The sequence below is a fragment of the Sus scrofa genome, chromosome 15, assembly GCF_054392235.1.
Source record: "Sus scrofa isolate SSC_HxYL_T2T_F1_AM1 chromosome 15, Sscrofa_HxYL_maternal_Yorkshire_Landrace_v2.0, whole genome shotgun sequence".
Taxonomy (NCBI): Eukaryota; Metazoa; Chordata; class Mammalia; order Artiodactyla; family Suidae; genus Sus; species Sus scrofa.
In genome coordinates, this window is record NC_139397.1 from 145525045 (window position 1) to 145550447 (window position 25403).

At 45.0% G+C, this 25403-nt stretch overlaps 1 protein-coding gene and 1 pseudogene across 6 annotated transcripts in view; one reads left to right on the plus strand and one right to left on the minus strand.

The window, feature by feature from the left end:
• The window catches only part of SP110 (SP110 nuclear body protein), a 56655-nt gene that overhangs the window by 17664 nt on the left and 13588 nt on the right, over positions 1-25403 (minus strand). For 2 of the 6 annotated variants that reach the window (XM_021075647.2, XM_021075646.2), the window contains exons 3-10: positions 24170-24338; positions 23258-23524; positions 21346-21429; positions 19723-19800; positions 17388-17456; positions 14759-14908; positions 10325-10408; positions 7127-7192 (exon numbers count right to left, since the gene is read on the minus strand). In XM_021075647.2, coding sequence (XP_020931306.2) covers positions 7127-7192; positions 10325-10408; positions 14759-14908; positions 17388-17456; positions 19723-19800; positions 21346-21429; positions 23258-23524; positions 24170-24338 — 967 coding nt within the window. The remainder of the gene's footprint in view (positions 1-7126; positions 7193-10324; positions 10409-14758; positions 14909-17387; positions 17457-19722; positions 19801-21345; positions 21430-23257; positions 23525-24169; positions 24339-25403) is intronic. The other 4 variants (XM_021075649.2, XM_021075648.2, XM_085000658.1 and 1 more) reach the window with 2 other exon arrangements.
• LOC106508139 (glucosamine 6-phosphate N-acetyltransferase pseudogene) lies at positions 12010-12596 on the plus strand (annotated as a pseudogene).

Genomic DNA, 25403 nt, shown 5'->3' on the forward strand with positions numbered 1-25403 from the left:
ATGGACATCAGAGCACTGCTGTCTCGCTAGGGAAGCAGTGTGCTCAGAGCCACAGCTGATTTACAAGCTCTTTATTTTTGCAGACTGCAACAAGCCGGCTTGCAGTGGGCAGCAGTCTGTAGACCCCAGCTTGGGTAGCACACCTCACGCTCAGGAATAAGTTAATGGGGGAAAAGGCCAGTGTGGCAGGTGCCTAAAGAGGGAAGGGAGAGTGACAAGAGATGATGCAGAAGTAAATTATAAAAGCGGAAGGAACAGGAATGCCAGGAGGAGGGAGGGGGCGAGGACAGTGGACCCAAGACACACCAGAGCACAGAGCACAGAAGCAAGGGTGGGGGGGCCGGGAGGGCTCACCCCTGACCAACACAGGAAGCAAAAGCCCATCCCACCAGAAATGGGAACATGGTTGGCTTTTTTTTTTTTTTTTTTTTTTTTTCCTTTTTAGGGCCTCGCTTGCAGCATATGGAGGTTCCCAGGCTAGGGGTCAAATGGAAGCTACAGCCACCGGCCTATGCCAGAGCCACAGTAACTTGAGATCAGTGCTGCGTCTGTGACCTACACCGCAGCTCATGGCAACACCAGATCCTTAACCCACTGAGCGAGGCCAGGGATCGAACCCGAAACCTCAGGGTTCCTAGTCGGATTCGTTTATGCTGTGCCACGATGGGAACTCCCTGAACAGACATCTTTTCCCCTCTTTTCTAATATATAAAAAATGAATAGTCATTTACAACTGCAAACATGGATTTACATCCTTTATAGGTCAACTTTTTTTTTTCTCTTTTTGGTCAACTATTTTTAAGTAATTTTTTTTCCTTACTAGTTTGGGGAGAAAAGACAGAGATGAGTCCTGATGAATGAAAAATCATAGCATTGACTAAGAAATAAACAGCAAGCCCAAGGCAATAGATAGGGAGGTTAAAACTATTACATACAGAAGTCAAATTTTCACAAGTTAATACATACACATGTATAACAATATACTAAGCATAGATATGTATATATACTTAATACAAATAATAGCGGTAAGGAGTTCCCGTTGTGGCTCAGTGGAAACAAATCTGTTTAGGATCCATGAGGACAAATGTTCGATCCCTGGCCTCACTCAGTGGGTTAAGGGTCTGGTGTTGCCGTGAGCTGTGTCGTAGGTGACAGACATGGTTCAGTTCCCATGTTGCTGTGGCCATGATTCAATCTCTAGCCTGGAACTTCCATATGCCATGGGTGTGGCCCGAAAAAGCAAAAAAAAAAAAAAAATAATAATAATAATAATAGAGGTAAATAAAGAATGCAGCCTTGGGAGTTCCCATCATGGCTCAGCGGTTAATGAATCCGACTAGGAACCATGAGGTTGCGGGTTCGTTCCCTGGTCTTGCTCAGTGGGTTAAGGATCTGGTGTTGCTGTGAGCTGTGGTGTAGGTTGCAGATGCAGCCCGGATCCCACATTGCTGTGGCTATGGCGTAGGCCAGCAGCTACAGCTCCGATTAGACCCCTAGCCTGGGAACCTCCATATGCCGAAGGAGTGGCCCTAGAAAAGGCAAAGACCAAAAAAAAAAAAAAAAAAAAAAAAAAAAAAAAAAAAAGAATGTAGCCTTATAAGTATTACCTAGAAAGGGCTTTTTAGGCAAGAATACAGGGCATAAAGCAGTGATTCTCAATGTTGGGTGATTTTGCCCCATAGAGGATACTTGGCAACGTTAAGAAATTGTTTGTCAGACTGGGAGGCAGGTGCCACTGGCAGCTCATGGGTACAGGCCAGGGATGTTGGAAACATCTCACAATGCACAGGACAGTCCCCACAACAAAGACTTATCTGCCCTCAGATACCAATAGTGCAGAAGTCGAGAAACTCCCCCATAAACCATACTGGAAAAAATTAACTGATGTGCCTACATAAATTATAAAAAAAAAAAAAAAACTCCATAGGGAGTTCCCTGGTGGCTCAGCAGGTTAAAGATCCAGCATTGTCACTGCTGTGGCTTGGGTCACTGCTCTGGCGAGGGTTTTATCCCTGGTCTGGGAATTTCCACAGGCCATGGGTATGGCAAAAAAAAAAAAAAAAAAAAAAAAGTCTTCCTAGCCAAAAACTTCTCAAGTAAGTTAAAAGACAAAAACAAAATAAGAAAATTGGGATAATAGCAAAGGGTTACTTTTTCAAATTGTTTAAATAAGAAATTAAGAGTCATATATAAAAATGGGCAGGTTTGAAGGGGTGATCTTCAAAAGAAAAAGTTCTAAAGGAAAATATATTTTAAGACAGGGATCTTAGTAAACAAAGGCTAGGTAATGCCACAGTAATTTATGACCCTCCCAAATCTCAGTGGTTTATTACAAGTGTCAACAAAGGGATAAAGGGATAAATCAACCTAATTTCTTTTTCTTTCTTTCTTTTTTTTTTTTTTTTTGCTTCCCAAGGCCTCACCCATGGCATATAGAGGTTCCCAGGCTAGGGTCAAATTGGAGCTGCAGCTGCTGGCCTACACCACAGCCACACGGGATCCGAGCCACATCTGGGACCTACCCCACAGCTCACGGCAATGCCAGGTCCCCAACCCACTGAGCAAGGCCAGGGACTGAACCTGAGTCCTCATGGATCCTAGTTGGGTTTGTTAACTGCTGAGCCATGAAGGGAACCCCTCAACCCAATTTCTGTTTTTGTAATTAATGTTTTATTGGAACACATCCAGGACTATTTGTTCATATTTTTGTGTCTGTTTATATTTTTAACCAATGGCAGTGCTGAGTAGTTGCAGTAGAGACAGTATGACCATCAAAGCCTAAACTAGTCACTATCTGACCACTGCCCCGACCCCTTTTGTTGCTCTCAAGGCATGAGGAAGCTCCCGGGCAGGGGTGGAAACTACACCGGGGCAGCAACCCGAGCTGCTTCAGTGGCAATGCCAAATCCTTAAACTGATGAGCCACAAGGGAACTCCGGCCCCTCCTCCCCCCATTTTGGAAAGAAGCCTTGGGTTAGAAGTGACCCTCTCACTTCTGTCCACATTTCTTTGTTCATGTCCCGTCACATGGCCATTCCTGAGTCCAAAGGGCACGGGTGTTTAACCTTCTGAACTGTTGGTGAGCAGTCCTGCACCCCCCACAGCACGTTTAGCCATGAGCAGCGTGTAAAGCAATTCAAAGGGAAATACTGATTAAATATCATTCTTAGCTTTTATGTTCAATATGCCCCTAATATAGGAGCACCCAGATACCTACAACAAATACTAACAGACATAAAAGGAGAACTTGATGGGAATACAACCATAGTAGGAGACTTTAACACCCCACTCACATCAATGGACAGACCCTCCAGACAGAAAATTAATAAAGCAGCAGAGATCCTAAAGGACACAATAGAAAAGTGAGACTTCATTGACATTTTCAGGACATTACATCCAAAACAATCAGAATACACATTCTTCTCAAGTGCACATGGAACATTCTCAAGGATTGATCACATACTGGGGCACAAAGCTAACCTCAACAAATTTAAGAGTATAGAAATTATTTCAAATATTTTCTCTGACCACAATGGCATCAAACTAGAAATCAACCACAGGGAAAAAAAAAAGAGAAAAAACTTACTATGTGGAGACTAAACAACATGCTACTAAAAACCCAATGGGTCAACGAGGAAATCAAGAAGCACATTAAAAAATACCTCGAAATAAATGATAATGAAGACACAACTCATAACCTATGGGACGCCACCAAAGCAGGGCTCAGCAGGAAGTTCACAGCAATACAGGCCTTCTTCAAAAAAGAAAAATCTCAAATAGACAACTGAACCCACCACCTAAATGAATTAGAAAAAGAGCAAACAAAACCTAAAGTCAGCAGAAGGAAGGAAATCATAAAGATCAGAGAAGAAATCAATAAAGTAAAGATTCAAAAAACTATAGAAAAAAAATCAATAAAACCAAGAGCTGGTTCTTTGGAAAAGTAAATGAAATTGACCAACCTCTGGCCAGACTCACCAAGAAGAGGAGAGAACAAACCCAAATAAGCAAAATAAGAAATGAAAAAGGAGAAGTCACAACGGATGCTACAGAAGTACAAAAAGCCTTCCGGTTCAGCACACAGAAAAGTCTTGTTATGTTTAGGGTTGGTGAAGCTGTAAGGAAAAGCGTGTGTCCATATTATGTTCCTGGGAGTCTAAACTGGCAGCAATTTGATAATGTGCTCATTCTCTTTTTTCTTTTTAGGGCAGTACCTATGGCATATGGAAGTTCCCAGGCTAGGGGTTGAATCAGAGCCCAGAGGCCAGCCTACACCACAGCCACAGCTACACCTGATCCTTAACCCACTGAGCGAGGCCAGGGATTGAACCCGCATCCTCACAGACACTATGTCAGGTTCTTAACCCATTGAGCACCAATAGGAACTCCACGTGCTCATTTTATTTATTTATCTATTGTCTTTTGAGGGCCGTACCTGCAGCATATGGAGATTCCCAGGCTAGGGGTCAAATCGGAGCTACAGCTGCCAGCCTACACCACAGCCACAGCCACATGGGATCCGAGCCACATCTGCGACCTACACCACAGCTCAGGGCAACACTGGATCCCTAACCCACTGAACGAGGCCAGGAATGGAACCTGAGTCCTCACTGATCTTAGTTGGGTTCGTTACCACTGAGCCACAATGGACACTTGGCCATGTGCTCATTTTAAATAGACAGATTTACTGACCTGTCTACTTCACTTCTAGAAAGAAACAATTAGGAAATAATCCATACAAAGTGTCCCCTTGGGGGTCTGGCCCCACTCCCATCACTGGGTCACCTGAATCAGAGAAGCCCTCAGCCTCCGTGGGGCGGTGGTGACTCTACCGAGTGCAGTGGAAAGAGTGGACCCTGGGAAGCGGTCATGCGTGTCCACAGGGCACAGGGGAGGTGACCCCCCACCGGGGAACAAGCTACTTTTCCCACAACCACTCAGACCAGCGGGAACGTGCTCCGTCCCCATGTCCCTCTCGTCTACACCTCTCCCTCCTGCTACTAGTAAGTGACTTGACTCATCCACAAGAGACCTCCCACGCCGAGCATTCAAGTGTGATTCCATCACCAGAATTACCCTCTGGGGTGGGCGTTCGGGCACAGTCAGTCCTTGTCTTTGGGGCCCTTGTCATGATCTTTGTGTTTCCGGTTGAGTCATCCTTTCTCTGAGCCTCCTGACCCACCCCTGGGAGCTCCTCTTGGATTCCATGGCCAGATAAGGCTGCCCTGTGAATAGTTTTAACTGGGGTCCCAGTGGCCTTCCCCTCCCCTCATTAGTGACCTTCTCATGCTCCCAGTCCCCACACTTTGAGATCTCTGTAACCCCTGCCTCACTTTTCTTTTGGCCATGCCTGTGGCATGTGGAAGTTCCTGGGCCAGGGACCGAACCCCCCACAGAAGTGACCCAAGCCACTGCAGTGACAATATCAGATCCTTAACCCACTGAGCCACCAGGGAACTCCTGCCTCAACCTTATCTTGCTCTTTCTCCATAATCACGCCTCTCTTTTCTCCTTGCGTATCTTTCCCCACCAGACTCCTGGTTCTTTTTTCCCCTTCCACTCCTCTTTCTGACTATTCATTATATGTGTGTCAATGAGAACGTCAGCTCCATGAGGGCAGGGGTTCTGTCTCTTTTTCCAACTGCTAACTCCTCTGAACCTGGGACATGCACCTGGCACACAGGCCAACTCAGTTCATCTTTGTGGAATGAACATGTCACAGGCAGCATGTTTCAGAAAATATTAGAATTAAACATTTTTCATTCTTACAAATTATAACGTCCAGGATTTCCCGAATTATTCAATCAATCAGTTTCAGGGAAAGGGCAGATGCGGACTAGAACCACACAGAAACTGCTTGGGAGATGGTTTTGGAGCTGCTACACAAAATTCTGAAACATAGAATTTGTTGAGCGTGAAAGGGAATTTCCAAAAATTTCCTTTCTAGACCAACAAGCGAAGCTTGGAGGGCTGAATGTCGTTTTCTCAGAAGTGGCAGAAGAGGAAACTCAGGTTTGTTCCCCTTGTGGCTCAGCAGGTTAAGAACCTGACTAGGATCCATGAGGATGGGGATTCAATCCCTGGCCTCGCTCAGTGGGTTAAGGATCTGGCATTGCTGTGGCTGTGGCATAGGGCGGCATCTCCAGCTCTGATTCGACCCCTAGCCTGGGAACTTCCACATGCCCTGGGTGTGGCCCTGAAACAAAGGTGGGGGGAGAGAGAAAACTTAGCACATGACAAGGAGGGAGTGGGGCTGGGAGAAAGTGACAAGGGGAGCAGGTGAGAGAGGGGGTCTGAGTTCCCTCCCGGGCCATCCTCACAACTGAGGGGTATTGGAAGCAAGCAGAAAAGTGGGGGGAGTCCAGAGCAGTGAAGTGCGTGTTATGAATCATACTTGGCTGAGAGTCCCTCCCACGTGCCCCGTTTCCTCATAAGGGCTGGGGAATCCCAGAGAAGCCCCACCCACTGGCACACCTTGAACTAAAGAACAAAGAAGGAGAAGGGAGGGGGAAAGAGGAGGAGGGAGGATTGGAGAACAGGTGATGAGGACAGAAAGGCGCAAAGCAGGATCCAGGAGAGAGCAGAGTTACAGAAGTTTTTGTTTCTTTTTTTTTTCACTACGCAAACATTCACCAGTCTGGGGCTGAGACTAACTCTCTGCAGAAGCTTTTGTTTCTTATACTGAAATTAGCATTATTTTCACGCATGGAGTCAGTACATGCTAAGCATTAATTCAGGTGGTTCTGCTCAGTTGGTGACCGCACATCTCACTCCAGTTTGGGACTGGGAGTCCGAATCCTGCCTGCACGTTCTGGTTTGCTTGGTCTTTTCTTCTTAGTTCGGACCTTGAACTGGACACAGCTCTAATCTCAAAACTGTCTGATGTCTCCTGTCCATGTCCAGTCCCTTCCTTCCCAAGATACAAGAGAAGAAGCCTGTTGGAACAAACGTGGTTCTCCTACTGAGAGAAGGGGTCCTTGATGGGATGGCCTAGGAGTCGAGATGGGGCTGGCTGTGCTCTAGTGACACACAGGTGGCCATGTGGCTGGAGAGGAGGCTGTGCTGATGGCCAAGTGAGAACGCTGATGAACGCTGAGGGAGTGGTGACTTCATCCTTCTTGCTTACCTCGTGGGAGACTTTTTTTCTGTCTTTTTTTGGAACTTGAGCAGCTATATATGTTTCTTTCCTTTCCTAAACAGAAAAGAAGATCCTCTATTATGGCTATATATATCAATCTATAAGCTTGAATTGTCAATACTTCTTTGTCTCTCTTTTTTTTTTTTTTTTTTTTTTTTTTTAGGGCCGCACCTACGGCATATGGAGGTTCCCTGATTAGGGGTCAAATCGGAGCTGTGGTTGCCAGCCTACGCCACAGCCATAGCAATGTGGGATTCGAGCTGGGTCTGCGACCTACACCACAGCTCATGCCATCACTGGATCCTTAACCCACTGAATGAGGCCAGGGATCGAACCCTCATGGATGCCAGTCAGATTTGTTTCTGCTGAGCCACGGCGGGAATGCTGGTGGGAATGTAAGTTGATGCAACCATTATGCAAAACAGTATGGAGATTCTTGAGAAATGAAAATTAGAATTACCCTCTGTTACAGCAATCCCACTGCAGAGTATATATATGGACGAAACTATGATTCAAAAAGATACCTGCATCCTTATGTTCATAGCAGCGCTATTCACAATAGCCAAGACATGGAAACAACATAAATGTCCAACAGATGAATGGATTAAGAAGATGTCTCTCTCACACACACACACACACACACACACACACACACACACACACACACAATGGAGTACTACTCAGCCATAAACAAGAATGAAATCATGCCATTTGCAGCAACATGGATGGAACTAGAGATTATCATACTAAGTGAAGTGAGTCAGAAAGAGAAAGGCAAATACCGTAGGATATCACTTATATGTGGAATCTAAAATGTGGCTCAAATGAACTTATCTATAGAACAGAAACAGATTCACAGATGTAGAGAACAGACTTGCGGTTGCCAAGGGGGAGGGGAGAGGGAGAGGGGTGGACTGAGAGTTTTGGGTTAGTAGATGCAAATAAACTATTACATTTAGAAAAGGTAAATAGCAATGTCATACTTTATAGCACAGGGAACTATATCCAGCCTCCTGGGATAGCCCATAATGGAAAAGAATATATACATATACACACACTAAGTTTTATATATATATATTTTTTCAAAATATAATATTTTAAAAAAGAATATATATATAACACACTGTTTTATATATGTTATATATATATATATTTTAAAGTATAATATTTTAAAAAAGAATATATATACACACGAAATTTTATATATATATACATTGTTATATATATAACAGTCACTTTGCTGTCAGCAAAAATTGACACAACGTTGTAAATCAATTATACTTTAATCTAAAAATTAAAAAAGTTTTAAATGCCTATACTTCAAAAAACAACCCCACAGCATTAAAAGAAAAAAGGGGAAAATTCCAGTACATGTAAATTAGGGGGTTAATATTCTTAACAGAAAGGGTGAAAGATGCATGGTACGCTAAGAGAGTGGGCAAAGAGCATAACTTGAGAGTTTTAAGGAACTACAAAGGACAAATTTAGTTAAAAAGGACCTTTAGATCACCAATGATTTTTTTTTTGAAGACTGAGAACTTTGTTTTTTAATTTTTTAAATGTTTTTGTCTTTTTAGGGCTGCATCCACGGCATATGGAAGTTTCCAGGCTTGGGGTCTAATCCAAGCTGTAGCCGCCAGCCTACACCACAGCCACAGCCATAGCCATAGCAACACCAGATCCTTAACCTACTGAGCGAGGCCAGGAATCGAACCTGTGTCCTCATGGATACTAGTCAGGTTCGTTATCACTGAGCCACAGCAGGAACTCCCTAGTACACCAATAATTTTTTTAAAAAAAGCATTGTTTGGTTTTAACTATACCCAAATTTTTAAAGTCTTACCATGTCTGGGTTGGTGAGGATATAGTTAACGAGCTTGTGTGTTATTAAAGGGAATATAAACAATTACACTTTCTGGAGAACATTTTAATAACACAGGAAATTTAAGATATACAGACTCTAAACACATAATCTCTCATTTAGAAATTAATTCTGAGGACATTATTGGACAAGTGGGCAAAGATACCAGTATAGGCAACATGATTCCTGTTTTCATATAAAAACTGGAAATAGCCCAACTTAGCACCAGCAGGTTATTATTTAAACAAATTGTTAATCAGATAGTAATGTGCTATACAACCAAAAAATTGAAAAAGGAAAATAGATAATGGATAACACAGACACAGTGAGAAAAAAATGTTTATAGATTAGACCATGTACTATGAGGCCCCCCTCCCCGCCGCCACACACACAGAATGTATAGGGAGTTCCCATCATGGAGCAGTGGAAATGAATCCAACTAGGAACCAAGAGGTTGAGGGTTTGATCCCTTGCCTCGCTCGGTGGGTTAAGGATCCTGCAATGCTCTGAGCTGTGGTGTAGGTCGCAGACGCGGCTCTGATCCTACATTGTTGTGGCTGTGGTGTAGGCCAGCGGCTACAGCTCTGATTAGACTCCTAGCCTGGGAACCTCCATAGGCCATGGGTATAGCCCTAAAAAGACAGAAAGACAGAAAAAAGAATGTATATAGATAAATATATATATGTAAAGAATGTGTGTGTGTGTGTGTATATATATACACACACACACACACATATATATATCTGTGAGTGTGTGTGTGTGTGTGTGTGTATACTCCGTGTTTTTCTCCTGCTCCAAGGATGGTGGTAGCCATGCGAGCAATGATAGGGATGATGAGGAGAGAATTAATGTGCGTGTTTGACCAGGGCACGCCCACTGCCAGGTCAGGTGCTCATGCCTGGCCACAGCATTACATTTGTATTTATGAAGAGTTGTTCTCACTTTCCCCGGAAAGATCCTGTGAGAAACATGGAGCGTGGGATCTTAGGGGAAAACCTGCTGGCCTGGCAAGCAATGAAGTACCACGGATATACTTAGAGCATGAATACTTGGCAGGGGTCAGCTGCCCCCAGATTGATTCTTGGGGGTGAAAAAAACGTACTCATTTTATGCATAAAGCACAAGTAAATCTATCCAGTACTTGAATGGATATATAATATACTGCGGTGTTAGAATATCCTGAGGGGTGGGGCTCATGATTAGAAAAACAGCTAAGTGGGGTCCCTGGGGCAGTGATAATGGGGGAAAAATGGCTGAGAAACTCTGACTCCGAGTAAATCCGCTCTAACGTTGGGCTCTCCCCTCTGAGACTTGCAACTCCTCACCTTTATTCGCGGTTCTTGTTGGCCTGCTGGGTGGCTCCTGGGGTCTCTTTTCTTCAACCACTTCTGGAATGTCATCAGTGGTCTCTGACCAAAAACAAAACAAAACAAAAAAAACCCAGTCATCTCAGATCTGATTAAATGCCCCCTGGAAAGGAAGCTCCTGTTGCGGCTCAGTGGGTTACGAACCCGATTAGTATCCATGAGGATGGGGATCGATCCCTGGCCTCACTCAGTGGGTTAAGGGCCCCACATTGCGGTGAGCCGTGGTGTAGATCACAGACGTAGCTCGGATCCTACACTGCTGTGGCTGGGGTGTAGGCAGCTATAGCTCTGATGAGACCCCTAGCCTGGGAACTTCCACATGCCACAAGCGTGGCTCTACAAAGAAAGAGAGAGAAAGAGCAGAGAGAGAAGCCCTCTGCAAAGCTGCTGGGGAATCTCCCAGAGACCCATGAAGGATCCTGCAGGCTCTGGAGCTGAAGACTGGAGCATCCACGATGCCCTCCTGAGAACGCTTCTAGCATGGGGGCTGTGCTACTGGGGGAGAAGCAGAGCGAAGCTGGTCAGCAGTGGTCCCTCGGCTAAGGCGACTGTCCAGTGGGGGCAGTCATCTGAGACTCTGAGGTTCCAAGTGAGGTCACAAACCCCTGGAGAGAAAAAAACCCCTTCAGGAGAGCTTCAAGGTCAAAACTGTTTTCATCATAAGACAATCGTTGCCTTGTGTTTGTTTGTTTGTTTGTTTTCTCCCCCCCGCTATGTTGACCTTTGCACAGGGGGAGCAAGAGCCAAGGCAGATAAAAATGCTAGTGCCTCTGTTCAAATCAAAGACGTGTCTGCAAACCTTAGGAGCAGGCATTGCATTCTCCACCACCACTCCCCCAGTGTGAGCAAACACAGCCAGTTTCATTTAAGGATGTTCCGGAGGAACGTTAAAATGATGAGTTTTATGAAATTTCTACCCATGGGGACACCTCTTTTTAATGGTCTATGCGAAAACCTAGGGAGCACATATAAAACAGTTTGCTGTATCTGGAAGGACCATGGTTGTCTCAAGAACAACACTTGCATTTGAGGGGCAAGCTCACTGTAAAATTCAGGGCATCGATATTTTTCAACAGTTTATAATATTTTAAAATCTGGCATGAGGAGTTCCCATCATGGCGCAGTGGTTAACGAATCTGACTAGGAACCATGAGGTTGCGGGTTCAGTCCCTGGCCTTGCTCAGTGGGTTAAGGATCCAGCGTTGCCGTGAGCTGTGGTGTAGGTCGAGGCCTCAGCTTGGATCCCACATTGCTATGGCTGTGGTATAGGCCAGTGGCTACGGCTCCGATTAGACCCCTAGCCTGGGAACCTCCATATGCCTTAGGAATGGCTCAAGAAATGGCAAAAAGACAAAAAAAAATAAATAAATAAAATCTGTCATGAGTCGTGGAAGCTACATTCAAAGTGCAAGATAGCATAAGACATCCTATGGCAACTGAGTATAAAAAGCTCATTGATATGGTTTCAGACGCTACGTTACAATGAACCTTTAAGAAATTATCCCTTGTTGGCTCGCGGTAGAGGAGGCGGGGCTGGCGCTGAAGCCGGATCCGGATCCAGTGCTGTATACCTGGGTGGGTGAGAGTTCGACAGGCCTGGAGAGGAGTGCCAACTGTGGGCTTCTAAGGACCTTACTGCAACGATGAAACCTGATGAAAGGCCCCTCTTTGACCCAAGTCTGCTCAAAGAAGTGGACTGGGGTCAGAATACAGCTACATTTTCTCCAGCCACTTCCCCCACACATCCTGGAGAAGGTCTGGTTTTGAGGCTTCTTTGTACTGCTGATTTCAATAGAGGTTTTTTTAAGGTACTAGGTCAGCCGACAGGGACCGGAGTTGTTAACCCGGAACAATTTATGAAATCTTTGGAGCACATGGAGAGATCTGGGGACTCTGATGCTACTGTCGTAGAAGATGTGACTCCAGGACAGAGCTTTGCTACAGCAGCTCTGATGACAGAGCATAAATCATCCATTCTTGTGCGAAGAGCGGAAGAGTAGATGTTGCTGTTAGTGATGAATGCAGAGGAAAGCAGCTTGGCAAATTGTTATTATCCCCCCTTACTTTGCTAAGCAAGAACCTGGACTATTATAAGATTACCCTTGAATGCCTACCACAGAGTGTTGGCTTCTACAGAAAGTTTGGATAGACAGTATCTGAAGAAAACTACACATGGAGGCAGTTTCTAAAGCAGAAATCTTTTACAAAAGACATTTGTCAGAGGAGCTAGTACAACAAGGCTCTATGTACTCTCCCTGGGGTCTAAAATATTTTGTTGCTGCCAACTCAGGGACCTCCATAAATACTGGATTGAGAAAAATATTGTAAAACACACACATAACGACATTAAGAAGATTACTTTGGGCTGGTGGGACATGCTGTGAGTTTAGATTACAAATGAATATTATAAAGGGGATGGTTTTTAACCAAAGGGGTCTATTTTTAACAATCTTTTCTTGCATTGTGTTTTTCTAAAGTTTGGCTTCATTTCTTAGTAGTCAGAGCATAGGTAGGAAGGAGTTACGTGTCTGCTATCTGTACTGCTTGTTAAAAAAAAAAGCATACAATGAATAAGGCTGTTTATTATCACATTCATAAAATTAATACTTTTGTTTCAAAGAAATATATTTAAATAGCAATTAGGGCTGTATCATTTCACATATACTACATGAAATTGGATGTATGATAACTAATGCAGTGCAGACCAACATTTGCCGATCTTAATATCATACTGGCAACCAACCTGCTCAGCCTTTCAAAGAAGTAAAATGAAAATTAACATATACAATGTGACAGTTGAAATGTACATCTGAAAGTTGACGTAAATCTACTGTAGCTAAAGTACCATCTGTCTCGTACCATGTGAAATACCGCAATTACGCATTTGTTTAAAATATCGAAGTACTTTTTAACAGTAAATTAGTAAATTCTGACATATTATGTATTTCTAACCTGATTTCTCATCTTTCCATGGGTGTGGGGAGCCTCTCTTCTGAGTAACATTTTTTATGAAAAATAGATTACAAAATTTTTTCCACAAAATTTCCACAAAATTGAGTGGAAGATTTGAAAATGTATCATACAACATTTACTACAGTCTAAAAATGTTGATGGAAGCTTTTCTATTTAATGTGATTATAATGGTACTACTATTCTGGTCACTCCTGTTTAATTTTATTTATTTTAACTATTTTTTAAGTTGAAATAAGAATTAGACACTTTATTAATGGTTCTAATCTTTTGCATTCCATGTTACATTAAACCTGTTCATATAATAGTCTTTTGTTAGAAAAGAAATTATCCCTTGTTGAGTTTGGTGCAGTATCAAAAATGAATATTTGCCAATATCTCAAAAGACTCTTAAATGATTCCACCCTTTCCTTTCCTTTCTTTCTTTCTTTTTTTTTTTTTTTGGTCTTTTCTAGGGCCTTACCCATGGCATATGGAGGTGCCCAGGCTAGGGGTCTAATCGGAGCTGTGGCCGCTGGTCTGCATCACAGCCACAGCAACACCAGGTCCAGGCTGCGACTGTGACCTACACCACAGCTCACAGCAATGCTGGATCCTTAACCCAATGAATGAGGCCAGGGATTGAACCTACGTCCTCATGGATGCTATAGCTAGCATCCAAAAATTCGTTTCCACTGAGCCACGACGGGAACTCCAGAATCCACCCTTTTCAAGATCAGTGTGAGGCTGGATTTTCTTCCGATGCTTCACAAAGGCAACAACTGAATACAGAAGCAGAGATAAGAACCCAGCTGTCCTTGTTAGGGGTGGGGCGTGGGGAACAGGTGACGGGGACTAAGAGGACAAACCTCCGGTTATGAAATAAGTAAGTCACGGGGTGTAATATACGGCATAAAGAATACGGTCAATAAGGCTGCAGTCACTCTGTTTTGGGACAGGTTGTTGCCAGACTTATTGTGGTGATCATTTCACAGCGGATGCCGAAATCACCATGCAGTACACCGGAACTGCACCTCATATTGCACATCAGCCATATTTCAATTAAGAAAAAATAAATTAAAAGAAACGGTAAAAATAGAAAGCTATTGGTCACAGGATATAGACTGATGTTATTAAAAACGTTCCCCTTCAGATTTCGATAAATACGATAAAGATATATAGAAACATGTTAAGGAAGCCCGTTGCAAAGTTAGTCAAGACATCTTTCTTGAAAAGAATCCAGCTGTCTTTGATTAAGGTAGACATTTAAAGAGATTTGCAAAAATGCAAAATGAGGCCCTCCCCTAACTAATTTTTGTATTTGGAAACTGGTTTTCATAAAAATATGTTGTTTGTGGTCACAGGTAGGTGGTTTATTTGGGGCTGCAGGAGAAACCCTCCCACACTGAGCATTCAGATGACAAATTCCATCACCAGCCTTACCCTCTGGTTTCAGTGTTCGGGCACATTTAGGCTTTGTCTTGGGGGCCGTTGTCATGACCTCTGCGTTCCCGGTTGAGTCATCCTTCCTCTGAGTCTCCTGATCCACCCCTTGGAGCTTCTCTTGGATTCCATGGTCAGGTAAGGCTCCCTCTGGGGCAAACAGTGATTTGTAAATAGTTTTAATTGCGGTCCCAGTGGCCCTCCTCCTTCCCCTAATAGTGACATCTCTTCTCATGCTCCAGGCCCCACACTTTGAGGTCTCTGTCCCCCGTGCCACATTTTTCTCCTGCTACTTCTCTGTCATTACAATTTTTTTTTTTTTTGTCTTTTTAGGGCTGCATCCACGGCATATGGAGTTTCCCAGGCTAGGGGTCTAATCGGAGCTGTAGCCGCTGGCCTACACCACAGCCACAGCAACTCCAGATCTAAGCCACGTCTGTGACCTACACCACATCTCACAGCAACACCAGATCCTTAACCCACTGAGCAAGGCCAGGGATCGAACCCGAAACCTCATGGTTCCTAGTCGGATCTGTTTCCACTGCACCATGACAGGAACTCCTTTTTTTTTGACATATTTTGTTATGGTGTGTGCCTTTCTTTTCCCCCAATTCACCAGCTGCTCTCACTCTCTGTGCAACCTGTAGAAATCAACCAGCTAAATTTGGGGGGACTTGTTTCCTGATTCTTGGCTTGTGACCCCTGCTGCCAGAAGGCGCCACATCCAAGGAAACACAGCCAGATGGTCTGTTTCAGCAGAGGAGTCTTGCAGAGCACTTTTCCAGGTTCCCTAGGGCCTGTGTGCAGTACTGGAGGCAGGGAGATCTGGGATGCCTGGGTGCCTCTAGTGGGGAGAGTGTAAGGTACCAAAGAATTGAGAGTCAGGGGCCTTGCAAGGAGAGTGAGGCTGAGACCTTAGAGGATTTACCAGCAGGTGAGGGGAGGTGTGTGTGTGGGCTTAGCTTTCGGGCTCTCTTCTCCTATGGATCTGGATATAAATATCAAATAAACTTTATATTTGTATCTTTGGGCCAGATTTTTTATTGGGTGCCAAATTGACAAACTGTGGGGAAATTAAGTTTCCTTGATTTCTCAGCCCTTCTGTAACCAGCCCTAGCCTCCTGAGACATGAAAATGCATACAGTATAAAAATAGGGGATGTTTGCTCTCACTTCCCCTAGAAATATTTTACTTTTCCTACACCGTAGAAATTGGATCGGGGGCTAGTTAAGTTCTGTCTAATCCTAAAAGGTCATAAAATTTCTCATCTCCTGAGACGGCCAAATAATTACAGCCAGGGCTAAGTTCCCAAAGAACCAGGAATACTGGAGACTCTATCCCTAGGTGTTTATATTTCTTCCTTTCTTTCTTTTCTTTTCTTTTTTTTTTTTTTTGGTTTTTTAAGGCCACAGCTGCAGCATATGGAGGTTCCCAGGCTAGGGGTCAAATTGAAGCTATAGCCACCTGCCGATGCCAGAGGCACAGCAATGCGGGATCCAAGCCATGTCTGCGACCTACACCACAGCTCACGGCAACGCCAGATCTTTAACTCACTGAGCAAGGCCAGGAATGGAACCCTCATCCTCATGGATGCTAGTCAGACTATTAACCCCTGAGCCACAATGGGAATTCCTAGGTGTTTATATTTCAAAAGGGATGAAGCCCAGAACTTGGAGATATCTTTAATAAAAGATGGAGACACCCGGGGTTTCTCTGACTCTGGGAAAGAAGCATTTAAATTCTCCCACATTAGGGTGAGGTCCCAGGGTCTTTTCAATCTTATCTCAAAGCAGCAAAAGATTTTTTTTTCTCCTTTCGGAGGGGAGGAGCATAGCTGTCCCGGTCCTGCACATAAACAGAAAATCCATCCTTCTTTCTCTTTCGTCTATGGGGTGAAATCCGCCACTCATAGAGAAAGAATTCATCAGTTCTTTTCTCATGCCTGGGGGTCTGTGTGTGGGGGATAAATGCTGCAATACTGAGCTGGTTGTGACTATCAATAAAGAATTCTTTTCTTTGACCCAGGTGCTTTGTGTTTCTGCAATATTCATACATCAAAAAACGTCTCTCTGCAAGGGGTGGGGGGGTTAACATCTCCAGACCCTCTCAGTTCAGACAAGGCTCATACTTGGTTCAAATGCACAGTTAGTTAGCACAGATCTTGAAATGAATAGGCTAAAAATTGGATTTGAAAAAAAATCCCCCTCATATATTTGCATTCTCTTTCACCAATGGTACCACCATTCTACCAGCCACTTAAGCCAGAAATTGAAGAGCAAGCCTTAATGTCTCCCTCTCATCCTCAGCTTCTAATTTACCAAGTGTTGTCAGCTCTACCTGCAAACTGATCCTGACTAGATCTCTCCATCTCCACTGCCCGATCTGAATCCAAGCTGCTGTCAACTCCCGAGGTATCTGTCCTCTAAAGGGTTGCCCTGCTTCTGGTGTTTTCTATATCCAGTTCATTCTTTACATAGCACCAGAATTGGTCTCGCCAAGTTTAAAATTGGATTATGTCACTTCCCTGATTCGATCTCTTCAGGGATTCCCCATTGCATTTAGAATAAAATCCTACCTCCCACACCTTGGTGGACAAGCATGAACTACCTCCAGCCCCCTCTCATCTTACCTCTTGGGAGGCATTTTTTCTTGTGTCTTCTTTTGGGGGTTGCCCAGATACATCTTTTTTTCTTCTTTCCTAAAGAAAAAGGTTACAGACCATCTTTTATAACTACAGACATTGATCTACCAACCTTGTATGTCAACAATTTTTAGCTTTTATATTTGGTCTTCAAAACACAGTGGCTACGAGGTCATTGCTAACCTTAGGTGATGCTGAAATTTTTAAAAAAATAGTTTTTTTTTGGTTGTGCCCACGGCATGTGAAAATTCCCAGGCCAAGGATCAAACTCATGCCACAGCAATGAGCCAAACTGCTGACAATGAGCCAAACTGCTGACAATGCCAGATCCTTAACCTGCTGGGTGATGCTGAAATTTTATTTATTTTTCTTTTCCTTTTTATGGCCACGCCTTTAGCAAACAGAAGTTCCCAGGCTAGTAGGGGTCAAATCAGGGCTGCAGCTGAACCCTACACCACAGCCACAGCCACAGCCACAGCCACAGCCACATCAGATCTGAGCTGCATCTGCCACCTACACTGCAGTTTGCAGCAACACGGGATCCTTAAATCACTGAGAAAGGCCAGGGGTCGAACTAGCATCCTCAAAGAGATTATGTCGGGTTCTTAACCCTCTGAGCCACAATGGGAAGAAACGGAGACAGTAAGTTTAGGTAACTCATTTCTAGAAGTTGGGCTGTGAAGTGGAGGGAGAGCTATAGAGGCCCCCGAAGTGAGACGAGGATCAAGAAAACGTTCCTTTTCTGACTGTGTGACAGGCTTGGGCGTGAGCTGAATGAAGATCCTTGGGAGAGGAGGTGCTTAATTCTCAGGAAAGAGAGGGAACCGTAGATGCTGTCAGCATTGCCTTGGAGAGAAAGAAGGCATTGGAAAGGAGGGGCAGATGCAGTCTGGAGTTGCAGGGTGGGAGCAGGAAGTGAGGGAATTCCCAGATGATGTTTTTCTGTGAAGTTGGAGGAAGGGTCATTGTTGAGCCAAAAGGAGGCAGTGATGCATCAGAAGTTCGAAAAAAAAAATAGCTCAAGGTTTGAAAGGCTCATCACAGGAAGTGGTATGGTCATGTGGTGAGGAGGGATTGTTTGCAGGGGAATCCTGAGGCCACACAGCTGTGTGCCTCACCTCAGTAGTGCCTGATTGCAGCTGCCATGTGCAGGAAGCAGACGAGAGTTTCTTCCAAGACCTGCCAGAGATTTCCAGAAAAGACAGAAAGGCCAGAGTGGTTAAGCTGTCAGCAGTAGTTTCCCCAGACGATGAATGCTGGATTCCATGTCGGTAAGAAGGGTGGTGAGAAAAGGAGTTCCCCTCGTGGCACAGCACAAACGAATCCAACTAAGAACCATGAGGTTGCAGGTTCGATCCCTGGCCTCGCTCAGTGGGTTAAGGATGCGGCATTGCTGTGAGCTGTGGTGTAGGTCGCAGACAGGGCTCAAATCTGGCGTTGCTGTGGCTCTGGCATAGGCAGGTGGCTACAGCTCTGATTAGACCCCTAGCCTGGGAACCTCCATATGCCGTAGGTACAGTCCTAGAAAAGACAAAAAGACAGGGGAAAAAAAAAAAGGCAGATGATGACTTGGAAAAAGCAAAGGCCAAGGGACCAGTCATCCAATGAGACTGAAGGACAGCTGCAGAGGCAAAAAGTTGTAAGGAAGAAATCACGGAGGAATTTTTTTTTTTTTTTTTTTTTTGCTTTTCAGGGTCACATCCATGGCACATGGAGGTTCCCAGGCTAGAGATCAAATTGGCGTTACAGCTGCAGGCCTACACCACAGCCACAGCAACACCAGATCTGAGCCACATCTGTGACCTACACCATAGCTCACAGCAACGCTGGATCCTTAACCCACTGAGCAAGGCCAGGGATTGAACCCCCATCCTCATGGATACTAGTTGGATTCGTTTCCGCTGAGCCACGACAGGAACTCCCTCAAAAAACCTTTCGGTTTCTCTGTTTGAATAACTGAACCATCTGTCCGTGAGTTTCAGGTCCTCCTCCTCAAGGGCACAGAGTGTGTTACTCTTTCCACGGCTGGTTTACTCACTTCCTTCTTGCCCCACACCATGTAACACGGAAGCAGCGGGAGTCCAACAGAGCTGTGGCATTGTGAAAGAACTCTCTTCTCTCAAAACATCTCCTGCCTTTGCACAAAAGCCGGGGTTTAGACCTTCTTGGCTTTTGGAGGACATGTGAAGCTGAATGTGCGCTCTCCACTGAAACTCTTTTTCTTCTTACATTATTTCCTCTCTTATTTTCAAATATCACCATGGCTTTAGAGCAATGGTTTAGAGTGATCATGGTTCCGAAAAATGTTGCCGTGAATGGTTACCTTTCTTGTTGGGAGGCATCCTGGGTGCCTCTTGGAGTTCCTCTGGGTCATGTGGTTTGGGAGAATCATCTTTTATCGCTGACAAAAGAAACAGAATCCATCTCAGAGTGCAGGCAGCATGGACTGAGAAAGTGCTGAGGGAGATCAGTGGGGGAACCAGAAGGATGGAGAGCAGGTGTGGGCTCAGGTCTGGGGACCTGCCCGTCTACAGGGCTCCCTGGCTCTGCCGGGGTGTGATCAACTTACGGTTGCTGTTACCTGTGTGACTATCACAGTGGACCAGAGAAAAACTGCCCCTCAGAAGAGGGTTCAGCTATTGAGGGTCCCTTCCTCAATGGAAGAAAAGCACAAGGGCTCCCAGCAGCCTAGTCTGAGTGGCGACCTTGAATTCCGACGGCCACAGGGAGAGGAAACGTTTTTGCTATGTGAAAAGCACACTTTTTTTTTCTTTCTTTTTCTTCTCTTTAAGGCCACACTTGAGGCATAGGGAGGTTCCCAGGCTAGGGGTCTAATCGAAGCTGAAGCCACCAGCCTATGCCACAGCCACAGCAACACAGGGTCCAAGCCGTATCTGAGACCTACACCCCAGCTCATGGCAACGCTGGATCCTTAACCCACTGAGCGAGGCCAGGGATCAAACCCTCAATCTCATGGATACTGGTGGATTCATTCCACCACAACGGGAACTCCAAAAGCACACATTACTGCTTAGATGCCTGTGGTTGGATATTTTGGAACTTCTGAATCTATAATTATTTCATCTTGAGAAAGAGTGTAGGAGGTTAAGTACTTTATATATGTCCATACACAAGGGCCCCGGATGAAAGCAAGGGTCAGCCTGTACTTGCTAGTGAATGTTAGGCAAGAATAAACAAAGTTCTGCTAGTTTTTGCTGCACTAAGAAAGACAGAAGGACTTGACAGAAGGCGGTCACTTCCTTGTCTACACAGTGATGTAAAGATCCGTCTCAAATTCCAACCTGCACAGGAACAGCTGAGGCAGCAGGAAAGCAGTCATTAGACTTTTTAAATCATTTGTTGCCTTTCAAATTATTTAAATATCTTAAAAATCCAACCGATGTAAAAATGATGAGACTTGAATGTGAAAGTTCCTCAGTGTCAGGGTGGGGGCTGGGAAGGAGGCCCATCTATGTCTGGGGCACGGATTCAGAATTAGGGCCACTCTGTCTTTGTTTGCTTTGCATTTGGAAGGAGCAGCTTAGAGCTTTACCTTATTGAAGTGGCCTTGGGGAGTGGCCTGCCTGGACTCGGTCCCTTGTCCCTTCCTCCAGGTTCCTGCCCCAACCTGCTCCCTGGCTGATGAATGCTCTCCCTTTGAAGACCCCTAGTGGTGTTTGGCATCTCGGTCTGGCTGGTACTAACGGGGTTCCTGTCCCTCTCCCTTGGTGCCCCTCCTGGGCCACCTTTCCCAGCCTCTCTCCCCTCCCCTTCCCTGGGGATGCCGTCTCCCTTCAGGGTCCAAGCTCCCAAGGGCAGGGAGAGCAGCTGGACCAAGATGGTCGTGGAGAGCCGAGAGGAAAGCGCTGTGCCTAGAACATCCACGGCTCCTGCTCATGTAGATGCGAAAGCCAAGGTGAGCCCACGTTGTTCAAAACAAGGTTACCTGGTGCGGAGCCTGAGGGGGTGCAGGGCACCTCTGGGGTGTCTTCTTTATCTTCTGTCTGGAGGATCAGGCTGTCGCTGGACACTGAGCAGAGGAAGACAAGGAATTTCAGATCCCAAGACCCATAAGCAAGGACCAGAGGTAAGAGGAAGAGAAGCAATCAATTCCACTATTCCAGCTGGTAAAAGTGATGGCTTTGTGGTTATGTTAACTTTACTTGGGTGATGTTTTTTAGATGAGTAGAGAAAATGTTTGGACCAAAGAGGGCTCTCTATGCTCAGTATTGGAGACCTCAGATCCCCTGGTACTATTTTTGACAGTGCCAATGATATTCTAAAGTTATTATTTTTTTCTTCTTCTTTTAGGGCTGCACCTGCAGCACATGGAGGTTCCCAGGCTAGGAGTCGAATCGGATCTCCAGCTGCCGGCCAACACCACAGCCACAAGCAGTGCCAGATCTGAGCCGTGTCTGTGACCTACACCACAGCTCACGGCAATGCTGGATCCTTAACCCACTGAGCATGGCCAGGGATTGAACCCGCAATTTCATGGTTCCTAGTCAGATTCGTTTCTGCTGCACCACAATGATAACTCCTACAGTTACATTTTATAAATTAAAGTCTATTTGATTTACAATGTTGTGCCAATTTCTGCTGTACAGCGAAGTAACCCAGTCATATATAAACACACACACTCTCTTTCTCATATTATCTTCCACCATGTTCAGTCCAAGAGACAGGATATAGTTCCCTGTACTGTACAGCTGGACCTCATTGCTTATCCATTGTAAATGTAATAGTTTGCATGTATTAACCCCAAACTCCCATTCATCCCATTCCCTCCCATTTCCCCTTTGACAACCACAAGTCTGTTCTCTGTGTCTGCGAGTCCATTTCTGTTTTCTAGGTAAGTTAATTTGTGCCATATTTTAGATTCTATATGTAACTGATATCATGTGGTATTTGTCTTCCTCTCTCACTTCCCTTAGTATGAGAACCTCTAGTTGCATCCATGTTGCTGCATTGTAATCAGAATCCTTTATACTGATGGTTGGAGGAGAAAAATGACACAATTTTAGGAGCTAAATCAGGTCCAGCAGACCTTTAAACATTTTTAGTATTTTTTCTAATAAGTTCAATAACATCATGTATGGAATCCAAACCATATAAAAATGAATATGGTTGGAATGGAAAGGTCCTGTCATCAGAGGGCGAGTAATGGGTAAGTGCTGAGGATGTGTGTGTTGCACAAGTTACCTGTCAGTTCAGAACAGTGTGTTTTGAGGGTTGGTTTAGCAGGGCTCTTGGATAGCACAGCATCAAACTGGTGACTGCACGCCTGACAAGAGGTCCTGAGCCGAGCCAGTGCTAGTCTGCCCCCCGACCCCATTTCTTTTTCCTTGTTGCACCCGTTCTTTGCCCTGGAGTCCCTGCTGCAGCCCACATGGTTTGCGGGTGTATATTCTCTCTTCACAGCGACCTCAAATAGGGCAAGTCATCCCCAAGCATCATTGCCCTGCACAGACCAGAGGAAGGGCAGGCATCTCTTGTGAACTTCATCCACAACTTGGGATGTTCAGTTGCCATTGGTCATTAAAGACAAGAAGAAAAGTCACTGGTTACAAGGCCAGGGTGTCAGGGAGGAGAGTGAGTGGTAAAAACATCAGGGGTGGTCAGGGTGCCAAGGGCCAAGGGCAGAAGGTCGAGTTGTCCCAGGAGTGGGAAGCAGGTGTTCTGGGCGCTAAGCTTTATCCATGCCCCTGACAGTGCTCTTAATCCCTCTTAAAAGGGCTGTGTATGATAGGGGGTGCACAGGAAGGAGCAGATCAACGAAAAGAGGGGAGCCTGGGGCTCTAGTGCCAGAGGCTCACTAAGCTGGGGATGCACAGGTGCTGGACAAGTTTGTTTCTCACCTGGAGTGAGCCTTCCTTCCTGGATGATTCCTGGGGGAGTCTTGGCGAGGCCAGCAGGGCTGGGTGGCTTGGGCAGAATCTCAGTGCTGGGCTGGACAGGTGCTGCGGGCTCACTGACACTGGGCACCAAGGACGGACCGCTGGGTGGGGGCCCCTGGCAGGCAGGCAATGGCAGCAAGGGCCGGACGGAGCTCCTTTCTGCTGTGCTGGCTGGGGCTTCCTGAGGGGCATCTGCGCTTCTGCTCCACCCTCTGTGGGAGGTGACCACTGGGAACCACAAAGGAACACACATCAGTACCTTGGATGTGTTTGGGGGAGGGGATGCTATTTGATGTTCAATAGGACGGGGGCATGGAGTTGGTCCCTCACAGATGCGTGGAATTGACTCATCATCATAGTCCACTTTTGTGACCCTTTCACATAATTCTGTCTTTGGTTTGGACATTTAATGCTCTCACAACTGCTTCCAACCTCAGATTTAATACCAAAGTGGTTTCGCACATCAAAAAAAAAAAGGGCCTGGAGTACAGGGCAGGAGGGAGGGAAGTTCTGTGTAGCCAGATCACAGGGTGCCAGGTGAGGAGGCACAGACACGGAGTCTGCAGAAATGAGCAGAAATCAGAACAGAGAGAGGACCTAACATCCCATATGAAGGAATTTATAGTTTCTCTTATTTGCTCCAGGGATGTGCGAGATGGTTCTCTCTTAAAAGAGGAACAGCATTTAAAATTATGTCATGGTACAGAATTGTCTAAATTCTGAAGCCCAAACAAAAGAAAAATTAGAGAAAATGAAATCCCTGCGTACAAAGCCAATCTCACCTTCATGTGAGAAACCAGCCCCAACTTTAAGCATAGCCATTTATCTCATGCTTCTATAGCCCCAAAGATATTCATTCACGAGGTCTCATACCATTTTTGAAGCTCTTGAAAACTGCCATCAGGCTTGGGTACTCATAAAGGTTGATGTGGCCAAACAGCATCTCCAGAAAGGACAGGCTAAAGGTCTTCTCCAGTTTGGTGAGGATGTTGTATACTACTCTGGATACAGGGACCAGATTTCTGCAGGCTTCCAATGACTCCTTAAAAAATGGAATGGAGGATTATCATAAATGGTTATAAACTGGAGTGGAAGTTTATTTCAGCTTTTGTGGTTTTCCAAGCTTGAAGAAAGTGATTTTCTCTGCAGAAGGAATTTAATGCAAATCGTATACTCAAATTCTCTAACCTAGAGAAATCATAGTTCCACATGTTTACTTTTGGAGCTTCACATGTATTTGGGTGGTTAGTCACAGGAATAAATAATTTAGTCTTTTTTTTTTTTTCTTTTTATGGCATCCCCTAGAGCATATGGAAGTTTCTAGGCTAGGGGTCAAATCAGAGCTGTAGCTCTGGGCCTACACCACAGTCAAAGCAACACCTAGTTTTCTTTAAAAATAAGTCATTTTTTTGTGAACCTTATTTTTGGGATATTTGAGGGAAGAAATAAATGTTAAGAAAGGAAAGGGGAATCAAAGGCTGCTACTCTGTGAGTTCCTGTGGTGGCTCGGTGGTAATGAACCTGACCAGTATCCATGAGGATGCAGATTCAATCCCTGGCCTTGCTCAGTGGGTTAAGGATCTGGCATTGCCGTGAGCTGTGGTGTAGATCACAGACATAGCTTGGATCCTATGTTGCTGTGGCTGTGGTGTAGGCCAGCAGCTGGAGTTCCTATTTGACCCCTAGCCTGGGAACTTCTATATGCCACAGGTGTGGCCTTAAAAAGACCAAAAAACGAAAGGGAGGGTGCTACTGTGTAATTAATTCTGCAAAGCTACGGGCAGGACTCTTCAGCAGTGGATCTAACATTGGTCACAAGTGGCAATTCTGGGGATTGCTTCTTAGCCTCTGCCCTCTCTTTCGCTCTCTCTTGGACTTGGCCTAAATGGGAAATTTTAGAGAAACGCTTGTGAAGAGAGGATGACCAGAAGGAGAAACATAGCAGGAAGAAATTGATGGCAAAATACTTACTGAGCACCAACTAGGTACCTTGGGTACCTAGCAACAGATAAAACCAACATGGTGTCATTCATGTTGGGGGAGGAACACTGTTGGGTGAAGCTGGACAGTAAATAACAAACACAAACTAAATACGCAATTACTATTT